This window comes from Hyperolius riggenbachi, chromosome 2, assembly GCF_040937935.1.
Source record: "Hyperolius riggenbachi isolate aHypRig1 chromosome 2, aHypRig1.pri, whole genome shotgun sequence".
NCBI lineage: Eukaryota > Metazoa > Chordata > Amphibia > Anura > Hyperoliidae > Hyperolius > Hyperolius riggenbachi.
Genome location: NC_090647.1, coordinates 33,287,644 through 33,307,661, shown reverse-complemented (window position 1 = coordinate 33,307,661; position 20,018 = coordinate 33,287,644). Strand labels below are relative to the sequence as shown.

Sequence of the window (20,018 nt, the reverse complement as noted above, 5' to 3'; positions counted from 1 at the left end):
TAGACTACACAGGAGGTAATTATGACCTGTGTATGGTTATTTTGACTTTTTATTTTCAGTGCAGGTTCTCTTTAATGTGTTTTTTGTGTCTGCGTTAAAATATCTGACACCATGCTGCCCCTGCTGGACAACATGCACATTTACAGATACAGTGGCGTAGCAATAGGCTAAGTGCTGCGTGCATAGGGATCGGGGGTGGTGCACAGCGCAGTCTCTGCTGCCTGGGAACGAGGGGAGAGAGATGTGTGAAAGCGGTAGTATGGGCAGTCCTGACAGCGGTGTCCTCCGTGTTAAACACTGCAGCCCATACTGTCATTGAATAGATGACAGACAAGGGCCTCTGTGCTGTTATTAGCGTTCAGGCCCGTTTTTAGCGCCGTGCGGCTAGTGCCGCCGCCCGGGGAGCTGTTGGGAGGTGGGCGCTGAAATGGAGGGGGGAGCCGGAGCCGCTGGGAGGGCAGCCCGACCTCTCCCTCCCTCTCCTGGGCCGCCCTCCGTGCTCCCCCCTCAGATGCAGAGCGCAGCAGCAGCAGCCAGGGAGGAAGCGCTGTAAACAACATACCTCCCTGCGTTCCAAGCGCTGCTCTCTCGCCGCCGGTCTCTTCCTCTCTGCCGCCTATACGATGATGCACACACTAGTTCCGGCTAACAGGAACCAACGTGTGCATCATCGTATAGGCAGAGAGGAAGAGACCGGCGGCGAGAGAGCAGCGCTTGGAACGCAGGGAGGTATGCTGTTTACAGCGCTTCCTCCCTGGCTGCTGCTGCTGCTGCTGCGCTCTACATCTGAGGGGGGAGCACGGAGGGCGGCCCAGGAGAGGGAGGGAGAGGTCGGGTTGCCCTCCCCGCGGCTCCGGCTCCCCCCTCCATTATGGGGGACAGCTACCTATCTAACCTACGCTGGGGGGCACCTACCTATCTATCCTTTAATGGGGGGCACCTACCTAATCCAACCTACCCTGGGGGGCAGCTACCTATCTAACCTATACTGGGGGGCACCTGTCTAATCTAGCCTATACTGGAAGGGGGGGGGGGGGAAGCTACCTAATCTAACCTACGCTGGGGGGCACCTACCTATCTATCCTATACTGGGGGGCACCTACCTAATCTAACCTACCCTGGGGGGCACCTACCTAATGTAACCTACCCTGGGGGGCACCAACCTAATCTAACCAATACTGGGGGGCAGCTACCTAATCTAACCTACGCTGGGGGGCACCTACCTATCTAACCTACACTGGGGGGCACCTACCTAATCTAACCTACACTGGGGGGCACCTACCTAATCTAACCTACACTGGGGGGCACCTACTTAATCTAACCTACGCTGGGGGGCAGCTACCTAATCTAACCTATACTGGGGGGCAGCTACCTAATCTAACCTACACTGGGGGGCACCTACCTAATCTAACCTACACTGGGGGGCACCTACTTAATCTAACCTACGCTGGGGGGCAGCTACCTAATCTAACCTATACTGGGGGGCAGCTACCTAATCTAACCTACACTGGGGGGCGCCTACCTAATCTAACCTACACTGGGGGGCACCTACTTAATCTAACCTACGCTGGGGGGCAGCTACCTAATCTAACCTATACTGGGGGGCAGCTACCTAATCTAACGTATGCTGGGGGGCAGCTACCTAATCTAACCTATACTGGGGGGCAGCTACCTAATCTCACCTACGCTGGGGGGCACCTACCTATCTAACCTATACTGGGGGGAACCTACCTAATCTAACCTACACTGGGGGGCACCTACTTAATCTAACCTACGTTGGGGGGCAGCTACCTAATCTAACCTATACTGGGGAGCAGCTACCTAATCTAACCTATACTGGGGGGCACCTACCTAATCTAACCTATACTGGGGGGCAGCTACCCATCTAACCTATACTGGGGGGAACCTACCTATCTAACCTATGCTGGGGGCAACTATTCTGGCTACCTATAGTAGAGGCACCCACCTAGCTAACCTGTACTGGGGCACCTACCTAACTAACTTATACCGGGGGCGCCTGCCTATCTAACCTATACTGGGGGCAACTATACTGGCTACCTATACTGGAGGCACCTACCTGGCTAACCTATAGCGGGGGCAACTATACTGGCTCACCTATGCCTGGCTACCTATACTGGGATACCTATTCTTGGCTACCTATACTGGGGGGACCTATACTAAGTGCAACTAGACCTGGCTAACCTATACTGCGGGCACCCATACCTTGCTTGGGGGGGGCGCAATTTTTACACACTCGCCCTGCGTGCATTTTAGCCTAGAAACTGCACTGTTAGCGTTGCTAGGCAACGCTGAAGGAAGCTGGTGCCGCATTGGGGAGAGTACCTGGCTTCCTGCTGTGGGAAGAACTCTGCTGAGGACGGGCTTGAGCCTGAGAGGGTGGGGCTAGAGCAGGCTCGCTCTCTGGATATGCAGGTAGCAAGGATTTGCAAATTGAAATTTTGGGGGTGGGGGTTGTTGCAGCTTCTGTGTAATATTGTGTGTGTTTGTGTGTAGGTGAGTCCCACCTCCTTTCCCCCATCACATGGCAGTCAAGGAGATTATGTATGTATGTGTGTGCGTGTGTGCGTATGTATGTGTGTGCGTGTGTGTGCGTGCGTGTGTGTGTGTGTGTGTGTGTGTGTGTATGTATGTGTGTGCGTGTGTGTGCGTGCGTTTGTGTGCGTGTGTGTATATATGTGTGTGTGTGTGTGTGTGTGTGTGTGTGTGTATATGTGTGTGTGTGTGTGTACAGTATGTGTGTGTGTGTGTACAGTATGTGTGTGTATGTACAGTATGTGTGTGTGTAACAGGCATGGGCTTCCGAATTCCACGGAAGCTAAAATTCCGAAATTCCGCCGGAATTGGGGTTTCCGCATGGTTCCGCGGAATTCGGAATTTGCAATCCGGAATTCGGAATTTGCAATCCGGAATTCGGAATTCCGGCAAAATCGGAATCGGAATGAATTGACCAATCAGGAGATGCGGAATGAGTTGACCAATCATAATCAGCGGAGAGTTACTGCGCTAAAATAACGGTTTCAACATTTTTTTTATCCAAATTTACAAAATACAAATCAACTTTATTAACAATAGATATTTCAAATGAGCGATTGAGTGTTTCCTCCTAAATTTACGGAAATCCGTTTAAAAATTACGGAAGTCCGTTTAAAAATACGGAAAGTGCACGTGGCGGAATACCGCGGAATTCCGCGGAATGTAGAGGAATTCCACCGGAATGTAGCGGAAGCGGAATTTCGGTAGTGGCGGTGTGCGGAATTACCGCGGAACCGGAAATTGGCTCTTCCGACCATGCCTATGTAATAAAAGACAGACTCAGTTATAATGATTCCTGAGCAAAGCCAATCTGAATGCTCAGTCGGGGATTTTATCAGGGCTGATTAGAAGCAAGCTGAGCAGTGCAGAATGAAACAGAGAGCAGGGTAGGTGTTTTCTCTAATGTTCCCACTGATATATACTGTATGGTAAAATACATGAGGGTGTTTCGTCTCTGGTTCCCTTTAAGCAGTAATGTAATGCTAATCAATAACCTCTACTGGCTGTAAGGATCACATGAGCTTGGCTTTTGATGGTCTTTGCATTCCCCAATTGTCCACTTGTCACAGTGGATCCTCTCATACTTATCAGCAATGTATTTTGAGGAAAATGATCCTCTATACTGAAGGGCATATATTACTCCTATTATTATAGGGGGAGTGATGTGGATTTGGTAATGTAAATCCGGTATAAAGGGGTACAAGGATGGATGGGCGGTGCTGCTCTGTAGTGGCCTCTCACTGAGGTTATATAAACATCTCTATAGACGGGAACAGGGAGGGGAAAAGGCAAATAGGGGAGAGCGCACTCCATTTCAATATGACATAATAAAATGGCCTCTCCGTGGAGTGTTCTCACCTCTAAGAGTGGCTGACTCACCCATATGGGTTGGTCAGTGATATGGCTTTCATCCCTCTAACAGCCGGGGGCACAGGGTGTGGATGTAATCTTCCTCCGCAGAGTCCCTCCTTAGGTCCCCAGGATACTCCGTGATCTGCACAAGTAGCTCCGTGCTGGTCCTCCTGGATAGGATGGCCGGGCTGGATTGTACTTGTAGTCCTCCCAATGTGAGGGGGGATTAATGTAAGGTGTGCGGAGGAGGTCTGCTATTAACACTATAAGATTGGCAGCAATTTAAATATTGCCCTTGAAATTAAATGGGTGAATTTTGATTGGCTGTTGTAGGCTCCACCCACTTTCTTGAATATTAATCCCAGTCACCCAGTGACCAACTGTGCAAAGTTTGAGAACCCTGCAATTAGCAGTGTAAGAATGGCTGCAGTTTATATTTTCCCAGGAAAAGTTTTCTTGTTGCTCTGTCCACTTTTTTGTAATCTTGACACACAGTCACTCAATGACCAAGTTTCTGAGCTTTCAGGTTCCTGGCATCAAAAATGTGTGAATGAATTTAGTTTATCCAGCAAAGAAATCTAATTGGCTGTTTGTGGCTCCACCCCCTTTTCTGGATTTTAACCTCAGTCACCCACTGACCGACTGTACCAGGTCTGAGGCCTCTGCTATTAACAGTGTAAGAATGGCAACAATTTAAATATTCCCCTTGAAAATGTCAGAATTTTAAGAACCCTGTCATTAACAGTGTAAGGGCTGGTTCAGACGGACGTTTGGAGGCGTTGCGTTTGCTGGCGTCGCGTTCAGCAGCGTTCGTGTGCGTTTGGATGCGATCGCGTTTTTTCTTCCCCTAGGGGGACATTAGCCGTCGCGGTTAACCTCCCCTGGAAGCTACATGTAGCTTCCAGGGGCTCCTTGAACGCCAGGGAAAATCGGGACCCAAACGCCGCGTTTGTGTAAACGCGCTTGAAAGCTTGGTACAAACGCTCCCATTCACTTGAATGGGAGCGTTTAACACCAAGCCCTGAACGCTGGCTGTAAACGCTCTGCAAGCGTCCGTCTGAACCAGCCCTTAGGCTGCAGTGTACATTTTCCCAGTAAAAAATTTGGGATTTTGACTCCGCCGACTTTTTGTAACCTTGACACACAGTCACTTAATTACCAAGTTTGTGAGCTTCCGAATTGCTGGCATCAAAAATGTGTGAATGGAAGCAGTTTATTGAGCAAAAAAAATCTGATTGGCTATTTGTGGTTCCCCCCTCTTTTAGTGAATTTGAACCCCAGTCTCCCCCAGCCCCCCCCCCCCCCAATCAACCCCAATGACTAACGTTTTTGAGTTTTGAGGCCTCTGCTATTAGCAGTGTAAGAATTGCACCAGTTTAAATATTTCCCTTGAAAATCAATAGGTAAATTTTGATTGGTGACCAAGTGTGACAAGTTTAAGACCTCTGCGACTAACAGCCTAAGAATTTAAATTGAATCGTTTAAATTGATTGGCTGTTTTATGTTCCGCCCGCTTTCCAAGAATTTTTGACCTCAGTCACTAAGTGACCAAGTGTGCCATCTGGTTGGCTGTTTGTGGTTCTGCCCAGGTGTGTAGGGGGTACGCGAGACCCCCAGAGCATATCCTCCCAGGCAGCAAGAAATCTGCATACAAAGTCTTGTTGAAAGCAGAAAACATACGCGCACGCATGCACTCTATTATATATATAGATATTTATATTTATATACTGTAGTATATAAATTAACATCTCACTTTTCAACGTATTGATGTTTTTCCCCTACTAGTATCTTTTGGCGAACTTCCTAGCCTGCCTAGCAATTGCACTTTTTTTGGCGATTGCGTTTTTGCACTTCTCCTTCTAGTGAATGAGAATCACAAGACAATCGCCGGGGAAAATGCTACATTCAGCAGGTTTGGGATCGTCAGAAATTGCAAACGTGCCGTAATCAGAGCAATGTGAGTAATCCTATAGGATTATTCCTGCTAGTCACCAACAAATCACCAAAGCGCAAATCGCAGGCAAAAAGTGCCCGAGGGTGGCCTCAGCCTTCAGCCTTTTTGTCTGTCTACAACTATACATATTCATGGTTTGCGCTCTCGGACTCTTCAATCTGTCTATGCACAACACAATGCAGACCCCCCTTCAGGGTATAACTCACCAGATCCTCTGGTCTGACCGACCACATCACGCCCCCGGGGTTTATGCCCCCCCCCCAAGTCACCTCTCTGGCAAGCTGCTTTCTTCCTCCATATATCCTCGTTTTCCCAGTTCAGATCACCACCATGTACATCCACATGTGAATTAAAAAGAAGGAAGGGAAAAGGGGGAAACCGATTCCAATTGTGCAGATCGTTTATTATAAAATTAAAAAAATCTTCAATAAAAACTTTACAGCAAGTTTGGCAAGCGTCTCATAGGCTTACAAAAAAGGTACAGGTAGGCCCAGTTCCCGAGTGGCCGCTCTATAACCATCTGCTGCCTTAATCCCTGCTGTCAGCCAAAACGTTAAACCAGCAAGGTATGCTAGCACGCTGACATGTTGGACGCAGCTCATTCACTCCTACACTTCTCCACCAGTGACGTCACTCTGCTGGCTCTGCCCTATGCATTTCATTGCATAGCATATCATCAGGGGCTATGTCTACAACTATACACTTTCCAAATAAAAGTTGGTTCTTAATTTTCAGAAAGTGCTGGATCCCTTCTATAACATTAGTACTCCATTCCTCTTTGGACAAAGAGATGAAGGACCACAAGCGTGTCTGCTACTTCTTGTTGGTGGGGGCTGCCCTTCCGTTTGTTGTTGCTAAATTTTACCTTATGTACGTTAATTTACAATCTCAGAACATTAATACATACAGACAAACCGACATTTTTTTTTTTTATTATAAATATGATGTATGATGATGCTGATGTTGTTGTCCAAGTGAGTAGACGGCTGATGTTGTTGGAAGCTGGCAGGTCTTCCACACAACTCACCACCCCTCACTGGCAAACGAGAACGACTTAAAGAGCTGTTGCTGCTCAGCTCGCAATCTGGGCTTCCTCTTTGCCTCAGAATAGGTGATCTCAAACACAGTCAGTGTGTCTCTCGGTTTTTCCTGTGGTGGTTCCACATGGAATGGGGGCCGTGCCTCTCCGGACTCCACGTCCTTCCAGTCTATCTGGATGAAGAGCGGCTCTTCCCTCAGGTTTTTCACCAGTTTTTCACGCCTTATCTGGCTCTTGCACAGTAGCTTCTTCAAGAAGTCTTTCAGCATGATGTCCATCTCCGCTGTATAGTCTGGAGATGTGCAGCAAATGGAGGATCTGAGGTCAAAATCAAACCTATCCTCCTCATCCTTCAGGAATGGGTACCTGAAGGACGCCATGATAAAGAGCACGATTCCCATAGAGAAGTAATCTACTGTGTGGTTGTAGTCCATCTCTAGGAACACCTCCGGGGCCATATAGAACAAGGTCCCCTTACATCCTTTAGTCATGGCATTTCCAAAGACATTTTGTGCTGCCAGACCGAAGTCAGCGATCTTTATATTCCCGACTCCGTCCAGAAGGATGTTTTCCGGCTTGATGTCTCGGTGGATTATACCCTTGGAGTGGATGTACTCCAGGCCGATGACCATCTGTGCAGCAAATAGTCTGATGGAAGAGAAATAAAATCATTATTAGCATCACATGTTCAATACACAAATAAAGCAGAAAGATGTATCCATGGGGCCAGGTGCACACATAGCAGAAACGCTAGCGCTGCAAACCGCTGTGTTTTATGCACCAATGTTACTCCATGGCAGCATAAAAAAGGCATGGGTGTGTGTTTGTATTTTAGCGTTTTTATAATCGCTAGTTTTGTTGCATATAATGCATGAACGCATCAAAAAAGCACATAATGAAAGTCAATGGAAACGCAATATATTAAAGGACAACTGAACTGAGAGGGATATGGAGGCTGCCATATTTATTTCCATCTAAGCAATGCCAGTTGCCACGCCCTCCTGCTGATCCTCTGCCTCTAATACTATTAGCCATAGCCCCTGAACAAGCATGCAGCAGATCAGGTGTTTCTGACATTAATGTCAGATCTGACAAGACGAGCTGCATGCTTGTTTCTGGTGTTATTCAGATACTACTGCAGAGAAATAGACCAGCAGGGCTGCCAGGCAACTGGTATTGATTAAAAGGAAATAAATATGGCAGCCTCCGTATACCTCTTACTTCAGTTCCCCTTTAAGTTTTGTATGCGTTTTTGATGCGTTTTTGTTTTTAAATAAATATATCTGATTATTTCCGCTTCCTGTTGTCTTCCTAGTGATTTGCATAAATGTAAATATTAAAACCCATAAAAAACGCATACAAATCTCACATGCGTTGTGTATATGCAAACCGCAAACGCATTAAAACCGCACACAAAACGGTTAAAAAACGCAAACGCAGCAAAAACACACAAAAAATGCACACAACTTAAAATGAAAACATGGCATAAAATGCAGCCTTTTCACGTTATGTTATGTGTGCACCCAGCCTGACTCATTCTAAAGATCTAATACAAATTTCAGTGTGTAAAATGACTTCCTCACATTGATGTGATGTAAATAAAGCATTTTACCAGAACCTTTTCTAATAAGGGTAATTTACAAGATGGAATAGTTGTAACAGGGAGACTAGCAGATAACCCCCCCCCCCACCCCCACACACACACTAGTATGCAGAGCAGTGCAGGAAGAAGTGTATGCTACCTGCTTGCAGCACCATGTTGCTCTGATATCCTCCCCACAGTGGGTGGGCTCTGTGTGCTGCACACCTCCACATGGCTACTGGCTCCTCTTACATGTCATGTGACAGGTATGCAGCATCATGCACAGCTGATGTGAGGAGGGCAGCTGAGTGGCACAAGCACAGGTAACATACTCTGCTCCCTGCGCTGCTCTGCATATTGGGGATGGGGAGGTGGGACCCCCAGGTCACAGGGGTTACAGGCAGGGCTGGATTTACCATAAAGCACTGTAGGCACATGCCTACAGGCGCCTGATGATAGAAAGGCTGCTCTAGCCGCCTCCCTCTCTCCTTCCCTATGCAACTTAATATTGAGGGTACTTCTGGCTACCTAATACTAAGGGGCACCTGTAGCTACCTATGGCGGGCAAGGGAAGTAAGGGAGAAGTGACAGCTGGGACAGCCAGCACACTTGTGGTGTGGTTCAGCAGTGATTTGTAGGCTCAAGGAGGGCGGAGTCTAGGATGCCAAGACATTTGTGACTATAAGCTCCTGTGACACAAATCCGGGCCTGGTTACAGGGGCTTGAGGGGCAGTTGTTAGCTTTATAAAACAGCAGAGTCATCTCATGGCTCCCAACTGTCCCTCTTTGGGAGCCCTGCCCTTCTGTCTCTCTTTCCTCCTCACGTGTCCCTCTTTCAGGACTTTGTCCCTCTTTCTATATAAATATGGGTATTTCTCTACTGAAAAAAATGTGTGTTTGATTGACTCTAAACTGTATTCTCATCCTTTAAATTGATGTATTTCTAGTTTTCAAGTGTTAATATGAAGAAAAATGAACCAGGATTGAAAGGACCAGTGTCGTTTGAGTTATAAAACATATTTGTCTTATAAAATCTTTATGGTATGTGTGGCTAGGGGTGTGCCGGGGTGTGATCAGGGGTGTGGCAGGGGCGTGGCTTAAGTGTCCCTCTTTCTCATCTCAAAAAGTTCGGAGGTATGTAATCTTACCTTAGGGTTGTAATGTCAAAGGGAACATCAGCATCATCTATAAGTTTACACAGGTCTCCCCCGCTCAGGTACTCCATGGCAAAGTAGAGGTAATCCTCCGACTGGAATGTACCATAGAGCTGGGTGATGAAGGGACCCTTCTTAAGGGTCTTCAAGGCCTGACTCTCCCTAAAGATGACCTCGGGGTCTTTCTTCAGGAATGCTCTTTTCCTGACCATCTTGATGGCCAGCTGTTGGTCACTGGCTCGATGGGAAGCAAGGTAAACCTGGAAGAGACAGAGGAGAATATTTAGTATTCGATAGTTAAGATGGACCAATAACAAACACAGAATATTTATATCGTGCTTTTCTCCTGGCGGACTCAAAGCGGCAGAGCTGCAGCCACTAGGACGCGCTCTATAGGCAGTAGCAATGTTAGGGAGACTTGACTAAGGTCTCCTACTGAATATGTGCAGCTTACTGAACAGGCAGCGCCGAGATTCGAACCCTGGTCTCCTGTGTCAGAGGCAGAGCCCTTAAAGAGAATCTGTACTTTAAAATTCTTACAATAAAAAGCATACCATTCTATTCATTATGTTCTCCTGGGCCCCTCTGTGCTGTTTCTGCCACTCCCTGCAATCCTGGCTTGTAATTGCCAGTTTTAGGCAGTGTTTACAAACAAAAGACATGGCTGCTAACAGCATGTTATAGGCTCAGAGGAGCTCAGTCTGTGACTCACATGGAGCCTGCAGGGGGTGTGTAGAGGGTGTGTATAGCTTCTGCCTATAACAGCAGAGCAGCACATTCCTGCCTGAGCCCGGCAAAGCCGTCAAAGGAAAGAAGATTAGATTATATAACAGAGATAATACAGCCACTGTGCAACTAGGAAAGGCTGCAGTAAGACAAACCACATTAGAACAGGTATAGGAACTTATAGGATAGAAGAAATAAGGCTGAACATTTTGTTACAGAGTCTCTTTAACCATTACCAAAGATACTCAAATTCGAATTTGGGTGAAACCCGTATAGTTACTATTCGGATTTCACCCAGTGACCTGTGTGGGCTGGGCAGGGGGGTCAAGCTTACCTATCTGACGTCTTCTTAGGTCTGTTCCTCGGCGCCTCACACGATGCGTTCCACGCGGCGGTCATGTGATTACAAACACTTCCTCCTTCGGGTTGAAGGAGGAAGTGTTTATACTCACGTGACGAGTGTGGAACGCATCGTGGGAGGCGCCGAGGGATGGACCGAGGAAGATAGGTAAGCTTGACCCCCCCCCGTTCAGCCTGCACAGGTAACTGGGTGAAATCTGCATAGCAACTATCCGGGTCTCACCCGAATTCGGATTTGAGCATCTCTGACCATTACACTATCCAGCCACTACAATGCAAAAATGCTGCAGGCCAGAGTTGCTACCTGTCTATATCTAGTTCCACTGGGACCAATAAAGATGGCTATCTAAAGCCATATCTGGTCTGACCCCGCCCCTAGGGAAATCTATCTAATTACTTACCTTGCCAAATGCCCCATGTCCGAGAAATTGATGGAACTTGAAGCTGTCCACAGTCAGTGGCGTCCTGATGGTCTGGATTCCACTCGGGCCTTGGAAGAGAAAGAAAAATCACATTAATATCATCATCTACTGAGATTTCCTATAAACCAAAGCGTATACATAATCAAATAATCATGGTTGTAAAGGTAGCCCTACACCGGCAGATGTCTCGCTGAGATTAATAGGTAGTGAGAGATCTGCTTGTGCTCATCCACATCTTTCCTGCCGGGACCTTCTCACACTTATCTCTACTCCTCTATATGTCAGCCAGCATTCTCCCGCATGTGGACTCTGTGAAATAGTGATGAACCTTCTACCCTAGAATTTCCCCCAAAGGAGAGATCATGGAGAAATGTGATGGGCTGGTCATGTGATCACAGTGCAGGAACCTTTTGATTAGCTGGTCAGGATCCTTTTGATCCTGTATCACTTTTTATTATGCAAAAGAAACAGAAGTGAGATGTGATCAATGTGGCTGTGACTTGCCAATCAAAAGTCCTACAAATCTATCATATCATCAGAGCATCCACATATTGTCTATGATCTCTCCTGTAGGAAAAAGAAAGACATAGGTAAATTTGACCAATCAAATTGCATGATTGAGCAAATCAGATTGGACCAATCAAATTGCTGTTGTCTCAAGGAAATAACACTCTTTACTGGGCACAGGGGCGGTGCTTCTAGAGTGGTGAATTAGGCAATTGCTCATGCTCAGGGCCCTAGAGCAGGCTGATGTCCCCTACCAGGTCTATCCCCAAGATAATAGTGCCCGCTCCTTCGGGGTCCTGTATTGATGCAGTACTTACAGTGGAGCACACTCACCTTTCCAGCCAATACGCCCCCTTCCTATGTTCTGCCATCTCCATCCCCGAACACTGGCGCCTGTCCTATGTGACCCGCAGGGCCAGCCTTTGGCCTGTGCGACCGGAGCGACCGCTCAGGGCGCCGGCCGCCGGCTTCCAGGGGGTGGCGCCGTGCCGCTCTCCTGTCGCTCGGCCGCATATTGTTAATTTATGCTCACTGGCGGCGGCTGCGGGCTCCAGCTTGGCTGCGCAGCGGAGCGCAACTGTCTTCCTCTCTGGCTCCGCCCTCTGGTGCCGCTGGGGGAGAAGACCAGCAACAACTGCTGCAGCCTCTTGGAGGCAGTATGAGAGGCTCCGCCCCGCGCTGCTGGCCCCGTGACAGGAGGAGGTTGGAAGCGGGCGGTGTGCCAGCCAGTGGCACAGTGTCAGCCACCCTGCCCTGACCTGGCTGTGTGACAGTGGGTGACTGGGTGTGACTGTCCCTTGAGATTCGGGCTGGCCATCTCCCCAAATGACTGGACAGACCCCACACCACCAGTAAAAGTAATATACATACATAGTGTATGTATATATGTATGTATAAATATATATATATATATATATATATATATATATATATATATATGCACACACACTAAGTGGGGGTCTGCCTATATACATACACACTAAAGGGGGGATCTGCCTACACTAGTAGCCTATATACACTAAGGGGGGAATCTGCCTGTAATGGGCAGATCCCCCTCCCCCCCTTAGTGTATATAGGCTACTAGTCTTGTATATGTAGGCAGATCCCCCCTTTAGTGTATATATATCTTAGGCAGAACCCCCTTAGTGTATGTATTATATATACACTAATTAAGTATTTATATAGCACCGACATAGTACACAGCGCTGTACAGAGTATATATTGTCTTGTCACTAACTGTCCCTCAGAGGGGCTCACAATCTAGTCCCTAGCATAGTCATATGTGTATGTATGTAATGTGTAGTGCATGTATCATAGTCTAGGGACAATATTTTAGGGGGAAGCCAATTAACTTATCTGTATGTTTTTGGGATGTGGGAGGAAACCGGAGTGCCCAGAGGAAACCTACGCAGACACGGGGAGAATATACAAACGCCTTGCAGATAGTGCCCTGGCCAGGATTCGAACCAGAGACCCAGTGCTGCAAGGCGAGAGAGCTAACCACTACGCCACCGTGCTACCTGTACACTAAGGGGGGATCTGCCTAATATATATATACACTAAAGGTGGGATCTGCCTACAAGACTAGTAGCCTATATACACTAAGGGGGGGATCTGCCTATAATAGATCCCCCCTTAGTGTATATAGGCTACTAGTCTTGTATATGTAGGCAGATCCCCCATTTAGTGTATATATAGGCAGATCCCCCCTTAGGACCCTTTTACACTTAATCAGTTGCTCTCAGTTAAAACTGAAAGAAAACTGATTTTCAAAGTAAGTCCCATGTTTTCCTATGGCTCCTTTCACACTTAACGCGTTTTAACTGAAATCTTAAAAAGTTATTTTAAAGTGAAAATGAAAATTATCTCATAGAAGATAACTCAGGATAAAAGTGTGTGTGTGTGTGTGCGTGTGTATAGGATGAATGGGGGCACCAAAATCTGGTTACGCTCAGGGCGCTGTCAAACCTAAGGCCGGCCCTGGTGACCCGGCAGCATGTACATACTCACATAGCATGCTGCCGGGTCAGAGAGAACAGCCTCCAGTGTTAGGGGATGGTGACAAAAGGACACAGGAGGGTGCCTGGCTACTGGAAAGGTGAGTGCACTGCTGCCATTCTGCATCAATGCAGGGCACTGGATAACCACTATTAGCTTGGAGGGGATACCTTGGGAGGGGCAATCAGCTGGCTCATGGGCCTGTGGGACAACACTATCTGGGGTGTGGGGAGCAAAGGGAACAACTATAGCTGCATTGGAAAGTGTAGAAATATAATGTAATGCGCCTTGATAATAGCAACGACTCAGCACTCATTAATGGTGTGCCTGCTGTACACTCATTGCTATAGATTCCTCAGTATTAACCTCCCTGGAGTTAAGCACGACACAGTGTCGGGCTAGCCACCGCAGGGATCGCATGGCCCCGGGAGAATTTTTTTAAATGAAATTTGTTACATAGTCTTCAGCTAGCACTTGGCTAGCTACCTGTGCCCCCCAAGTGCCTCCGCTCTCCCCCCCCGATCCCCGCCGCAATACATACCCCACAGGGATCCCGCGATGGCGCAGTCTCCCGATCAACTCCAGGCTTTGCTATGGGGAGGATCGGGACTGCGCATGACGTCATACTCGTCATGTCCGATCTCTGCCATAGCGACGACTGAAGCTAATTGGGAAGCTCCGCGGCTGGGTGAGTGTTGCCGGCGGCGATCGGGGGGAGCAGATAGGTGCTGGGAGACTTGGGGGACACAGGTAGCTAGCCTAGTGCTAGCTACGAAGTTTAGAGCAAGATTTATTCCAAAAATCCCTCCCGCGGACGCAGCCTCATAAACTACGTACCGCCAGGAAGGTTAACCTATATATTTGAGATGCGTAATAACCAATAATGATGTAGTACTTACCAGCTTCTTCCTCCTCCACATCCACATGAGGTGAAGCATCAGACAGCTGATTTCCTGGCGCTGGAGTCCCAGCTACTTCCTCCACCACATAACCAGAAACATCAGCTTCTTCATTCTCCTCCACCAGATGCACACGAGGTGAAGCATCCGACAACTGGTATCCTGGCGCTGGATCCCCAGCTACTACCTCCACCACATGACCAGAATCACCTGTGAACACAAAGATAAAAAAATGATTAGCCTAACATTCAGCAAAATGCAACTTTTATTATTAGGTTTTGATTTTTTAAAGCGCCAATATATTACGCCGCACTGGACAATAAGTATATATAATGATACAAGAATGACAGATGTAAAAAGGTTATACAACATACAACAAAGTTATTCAAACAAACGCTGCAAGATACATGATCATGCGGTTATGGGCTATAGTTAGGTATGCTCAGTAATACAGGTACAAGCTTTCACACACCGCCTAGTGTGAACCCAGCCTGCATCCTCTGACACTTCCGCCTTTACAGCAGCAGTGTGCCCCTGCACACTCCGGGATAATTTACTTTTTGTGAAATTGATTGAACCAATCAGATTGGATCAATCACATTGGTCTAAAGGTGCCCATTAACGCTACAATTTTTTCATCAGATGCGATCTTTTGACGCACTTTTATGACCACAAGTAATCGGAAGTTAATTATTGATTGTTCAATAAGGGCATTTTCTCTCTTCAGATACTATCATAAAATCCAACTTTCAGATCGATTACATATTCTGTAAGCGACCAAACAATCGTTTCACATCAATTTTCCCCCCAGACTATAGTTTTCTGTACATTTTGATCAGAAAAAGTGTGTCGAAAGAAAGATCGTATCCGACAGGGGCAGACCACGCGGCCGCTTGGGGCCTCAAGGTCTTAGGGGCCTCGGCGGCTCCGTGACGTCGGCGTGACGTCACTGTTTTCCCGCAGCCCCGCGGGGCTGGCAGAGCAGAGCAGGGCTGCGGGAAGATGGCCGCCGCCGAAGCCCTGCTCTGGAGACTATTTATGTCTCCAGTACAGGGCTTCGGGTGGCCATCTTCCCGTAGCCCTGCATTCAATCAGCGCGGGAGATTGGAGGAGGGAGGGAGCTCCGTGGGAACTGCGTGCCTGAGAAGCCGGCCAGGAGAGGAGACGGGGAGAGAAGACTTCTGCCAGTGCCAGGTGAGTAAATTCTTTTCTTTTTGCAGCCCTAATTGCCTTTATCTGCTGAAAATGTGCCCTAATTTCGTTTATCTGCTGAAAATGTGCCGTAATTGCGTTTATCTGCTGAAAATGTGCCCTAATTGCGTTTGATATCTGCTGAAAATGTGCCCTAACGCGTGCAGTGTGAACGGGGCCTAATTGCGTTTGATATCTGCTGAAAATGTGCCCTAATTGCGTTTGATTTCTGCTGAACTGTGCCCTAATTGCGTTTGATTTCTGCCGAACTGTGCCCTAATTGCGTTTGATTTCTGCTGAACTGTGCCCTAATTGCGTTTGATTTCTGCTGAACTGTGCCCTAATTGCGTTTGATTTCTGCTGGAAATGTGCCCTAATTGCGTTTGATTTCTGCTGAAAATGTGCCCTAATTGCGTTTGATTTCTGCTGAAAATGTGCCCTAATTGCGTTTGGTTTCTGCTGAAAAATGTGCCCTAATTGCGTTTGATTTCTGCTGAAAATGTGTCCAAATTGCGTTTGATTTCTGCTGAAATGTGGCCCAAATTGCGTTTGGTTTCTGCTGAAACATGGCCCAAATTCTGTTTGTTTTCTGTTGAAATGTTGCACAAATTGCGTTTGTTTTCTGCTGAAATGTTGCACAAATTGCGTTTTTATTTTCTGGTGTCTGGGGTAACTGTTGCTGCATTTATTATTAAATTGTCATAGTTGGCTATATTTGCTGCGCTACGGTTAGGCTCCGCCCATACAATGTCATGACCACGCCCATCCCTGCAAACAGCCCCGCCCCAATCCGCCCTCCCGCTCCACCCACATGACATGGTCACACCCACTTATGCGGGATAGCCACACCCATTTTCACTGATGTCAGGGAAGCAGGATAGGGCCACTTACTACAGTCCGCTTGGGGCCACAAAAACCTTAGCTGCACCCTTGGTATCCGATAAAAAAAATTGTACCGTTAACGGGCACCTTAAGATTAGACTAATTACATTCCATGATTGGCCCAATCAGATTGGGCCAATCGGATTGCATGGTTTGACCAGTCAGATTGGATCAATCACATTGCAAGATTAGACCAATCAATTTAAACCAATCACATTGCATGGTTGCACCAATAAGATCGAGCCTATCAGATTGCCCTGTTGGACCAATCAGATTGCACAATTGGTCCAATCAGATCAGACCAATCACATTGTACAATTGGGCCAATCAGAATGGACCAGTCACCTCAATTGTGGCCATTAATGATCCAATCTTTTTTTCGGCAATTTGATTGGTACAATCTCATTTCGTCCAGTTGTGACCAAGTAACCCTGTGACCGACTGTGCCAAGTTTGAGGACCCTACCATTAGCATTCTAAGAATGGCTTCAGTTTAAATTTCCTATTTTAAATGAATAGCTAAAATTTGGTAGCAGCATAACGGGAGGAGGCGGCCTCATCAGAATCATAAACAAAATATTTGTTTATCTATTTGTTCACATATAACATAAAATCTGATGGAAAGTGCCATCTGCTTCCACCACGGCCCTCTGGTGATGTCATAATAGCAGCCTGTGCATGTGCAGGTGCAGGTGCTGAGCTTCCCTGACATCACAAGAGGTATACAGGCTGCTATTATGACATCACTTTCCTGACATCACCAGAGGGGCCTGGTGGAAGCAGATGGGACCTTCCGGCACTTTCTATACTGGCCACATTCCCAAAAAATTGCATAAAATGCATATCAAAACACAAACAAAATGCACAAAAATGCACTTGTGACTCATATGTGTGAAATACAAATGCAGTAAAACGCAACCAAATACAAGTGTGAAACGCTTCTGCGAACCGCAAATGCACTGAAAATGCACTTCATTATGACAAAAAATGCAGAAACACATATGCAACAAAACACAACCTTTCACGCAACGCCTAGTGCGTTCCCAGCCTGCATCTTCTGACACTTTCGCCTTTACAGCCGGAGTGTGCCCCTGCTAACTCTGGGATGATTTCATTTTTTGTGAAATCGATTGAACCAACCAGATTGGACCAATCACATAGCATGATTAAATCAATCTGATTGGACCAATCACATAGCATGATTAAATCAATCTGATTGGACCAATCACATTGATCTAAAGGTGCCCATTAATGGAAAAATGTTTTCATCAGATCTTTTGACGCTCTTTTATGACCACAAGTTATCAGAAGTTAATTATCGATTGTTCATTAAGGGTATTTTCTCTCTTCAGATGTGATCATAAAATCCAACTTTCAGATCGATTACATTTTCTGGTCCAATCCACCAAAGAATGGTTTCACATCAATTTTTGCCACACACTGTGCAATTTTTTTGAACATTGTGATCATAAAAAGTGTGTTGGAAAAGCGCATCTGTGGATAAAATAGAGACCTTAAGATTATACTAATCACACTGCATGATTGTTCTAATCAGATTGGACCAATCGGACTGCATGATATAACCAGTCAGATTGGACCAATCACATTGCAAGGTTAGACCAATTAATTTAAACCAATCACATTGCATGATTGCACTAATCAGAATCAATTAAATTGCACTGTTGGACCAATCAGATTGCACAATTAGTCCAATCAGATCAGACCAATCACATTGCACAATTGGACCAATCAGACTGGACTAGGCAATTTGATTGGTGCAATCTGATTATGTCCAGTTGTGATCTCAGTCACCCTATGACCGACTGTGCCGTATGAGGACCCGAGCATTAGCAGTCTAAGAATGGCTTCAGTTTAAAATTTCCTATTTAAATTGAAAGGCTTAAATTTGGTGAACTGTTTTAAGCTCCTTCCACTTTTTCTAAATTTTAACCCCATTCACCCACTGACTGACTGTGTCAAGTTTGGGGAGTCTGGCTTCAATACTGTGAGAAAGACAGCTTATTACATTTTCTCATTAAAGTAATTGAGAAAAATTTAAAAATCATCACTCATTATTGGTCTGCCTGCTGTTCACTCATTGCTATAGATTCCTCAATATTAACCTATATATTTGTGATGTGTAATAACATATAATGATGTAGTACTTACCAGCTTCTTCCGCTTCCACCACGTAAGGTGAAATAACCGATATCTGATATTCCGGCGCTGGGTTCCCAGCTACTCCCTCCTCCACATGACCGAAATCATCTGATATCAGATATTCCTGTGCTCCTGAAGAACGCCCGGTAGAAGGGGCAGGTCTACAGCAGCGGAAAAGTCTGCCCAAGAAAGCCCTGATGGAACGCACAGCTGCGTGGGCTCTGCTCCTCCTAGCCGGTGGTGTGGGCCCTGGGGTAGCAGTCGCAGGCTGTGCTGAAGGCTGCTGAACCTCAAGCCTGAGGTTCAGTTTGCGTCGCCTTTTACAGCAGCGCAACATAATTCACTAATGAGAATCTCACTAATGAGTAAATCGCTCGAGAGCAAAAGCAATTGTCTTCACTTGAGCAAATGGAGACAAAAGTGAGCCTCTGAGTGCTCAACACCTGTTTATATACACAGGCTGCCATTATGACATCACTTCCCTGACATCACCAGAGGTATACAGGCTCTATTATGACATCACAAGAGGGGGCGTGGTGGCAGCAGATGGGACCTTCTAGCACTTTCCATCAGATTTTATGTTAAATATGTGAACAAATAGATAAAAAATAATAGGCCTAGAATGTGGAACCATGAATGTGTACATGCAGAACATAAATTATAGGACCACTACAGCAAAAAAAATAAAGCAGGTAAAATCTGTCAGAACCGACAGCTTTTGAACTAGTCCTTGTGTGAGATTCGCAGGGTATTATTTATTTTCCATAAGCATTTCCTTAATGGCAGTTGCTAAGTCAAACTGCTAAAATAGTGTACAGTTGGGTGTGGAGACTGGCTTATTTTATTTATTTTTCAGGTAAAATTAGTCAGTGGTTGGTCAGTCATAACTGAAAGTGTGTACCGGGCTTTGGTGAGCTGAAACCAATGTAGCGGTCAATATGCACCTTACCATGCAGTGTAAACAAGAGTTATCTCACTTAGGTTGCAGCCTCCCTTCTGATGAGGCCACCGCCTTCCCTTATGCTGCTCTCTGGGTAGGAATACACTAGGCAGAAACGCTAGCATTGCATAAAACGCTAGAGTAACTTTCTGCATATTTTTCCAAAACGCATCTAAAACGCACATTGTGGTCAGTATAAAAACACCTTTTCAGTGTCCTCTCTGGCTCATCACAAGGAAGTTCAAAGGAAGCAGAAACACATTATCAAACTTGGTTTAAAAAAAAAAAAAACACATTAA

The 20,018-nt window shown here is 46.3% G+C and overlaps 1 protein-coding gene across 1 annotated transcript; it reads right to left on the bottom strand.

Moving 5' to 3' along the window:
• Nucleotides 1-6,880: 6,880 nt before the first annotated feature.
• On the bottom strand, nucleotides 6,881-18,853 carry LOC137543291 (protein kinase C theta type-like). Its single transcript, XM_068264672.1, has 5 exons — nucleotides 18,789-18,853; nucleotides 14,548-14,757; nucleotides 11,123-11,211; nucleotides 9,630-9,895; nucleotides 6,881-7,547 (listed from the first exon to the last, which is right to left on the bottom strand). The coding sequence occupies exons 4-5, from the start codon at nucleotides 9,845-9,847 to the stop codon at nucleotides 6,884-6,886; spliced, it is 882 nt and encodes a 293-aa protein (XP_068120773.1). The 5' UTR covers nucleotides 9,848-9,895; nucleotides 11,123-11,211; nucleotides 14,548-14,757; nucleotides 18,789-18,853; the 3' UTR covers nucleotides 6,881-6,883.
• Between the last annotated feature and the right edge of the window lie 1,165 nt (nucleotides 18,854-20,018).

What these genes read in the sequence shown, in the direction of transcription:
- LOC137543291 (XM_068264672.1), bottom strand. Translation starts at nt 9,847, where the DNA reads ATGGTCAGGAAAAGAGCATTCCTGAAGAAAGACCCCGAGGTCATCTTT. An exon ending in TTTGACATTACAACCCTAAG is followed by an intron (nt 7,548 to 9,629) that starts GTAAGATTACAT and finishes CTCTTCCATCAG; the next exon opens with ACTATTTGCTGCACAGATGG.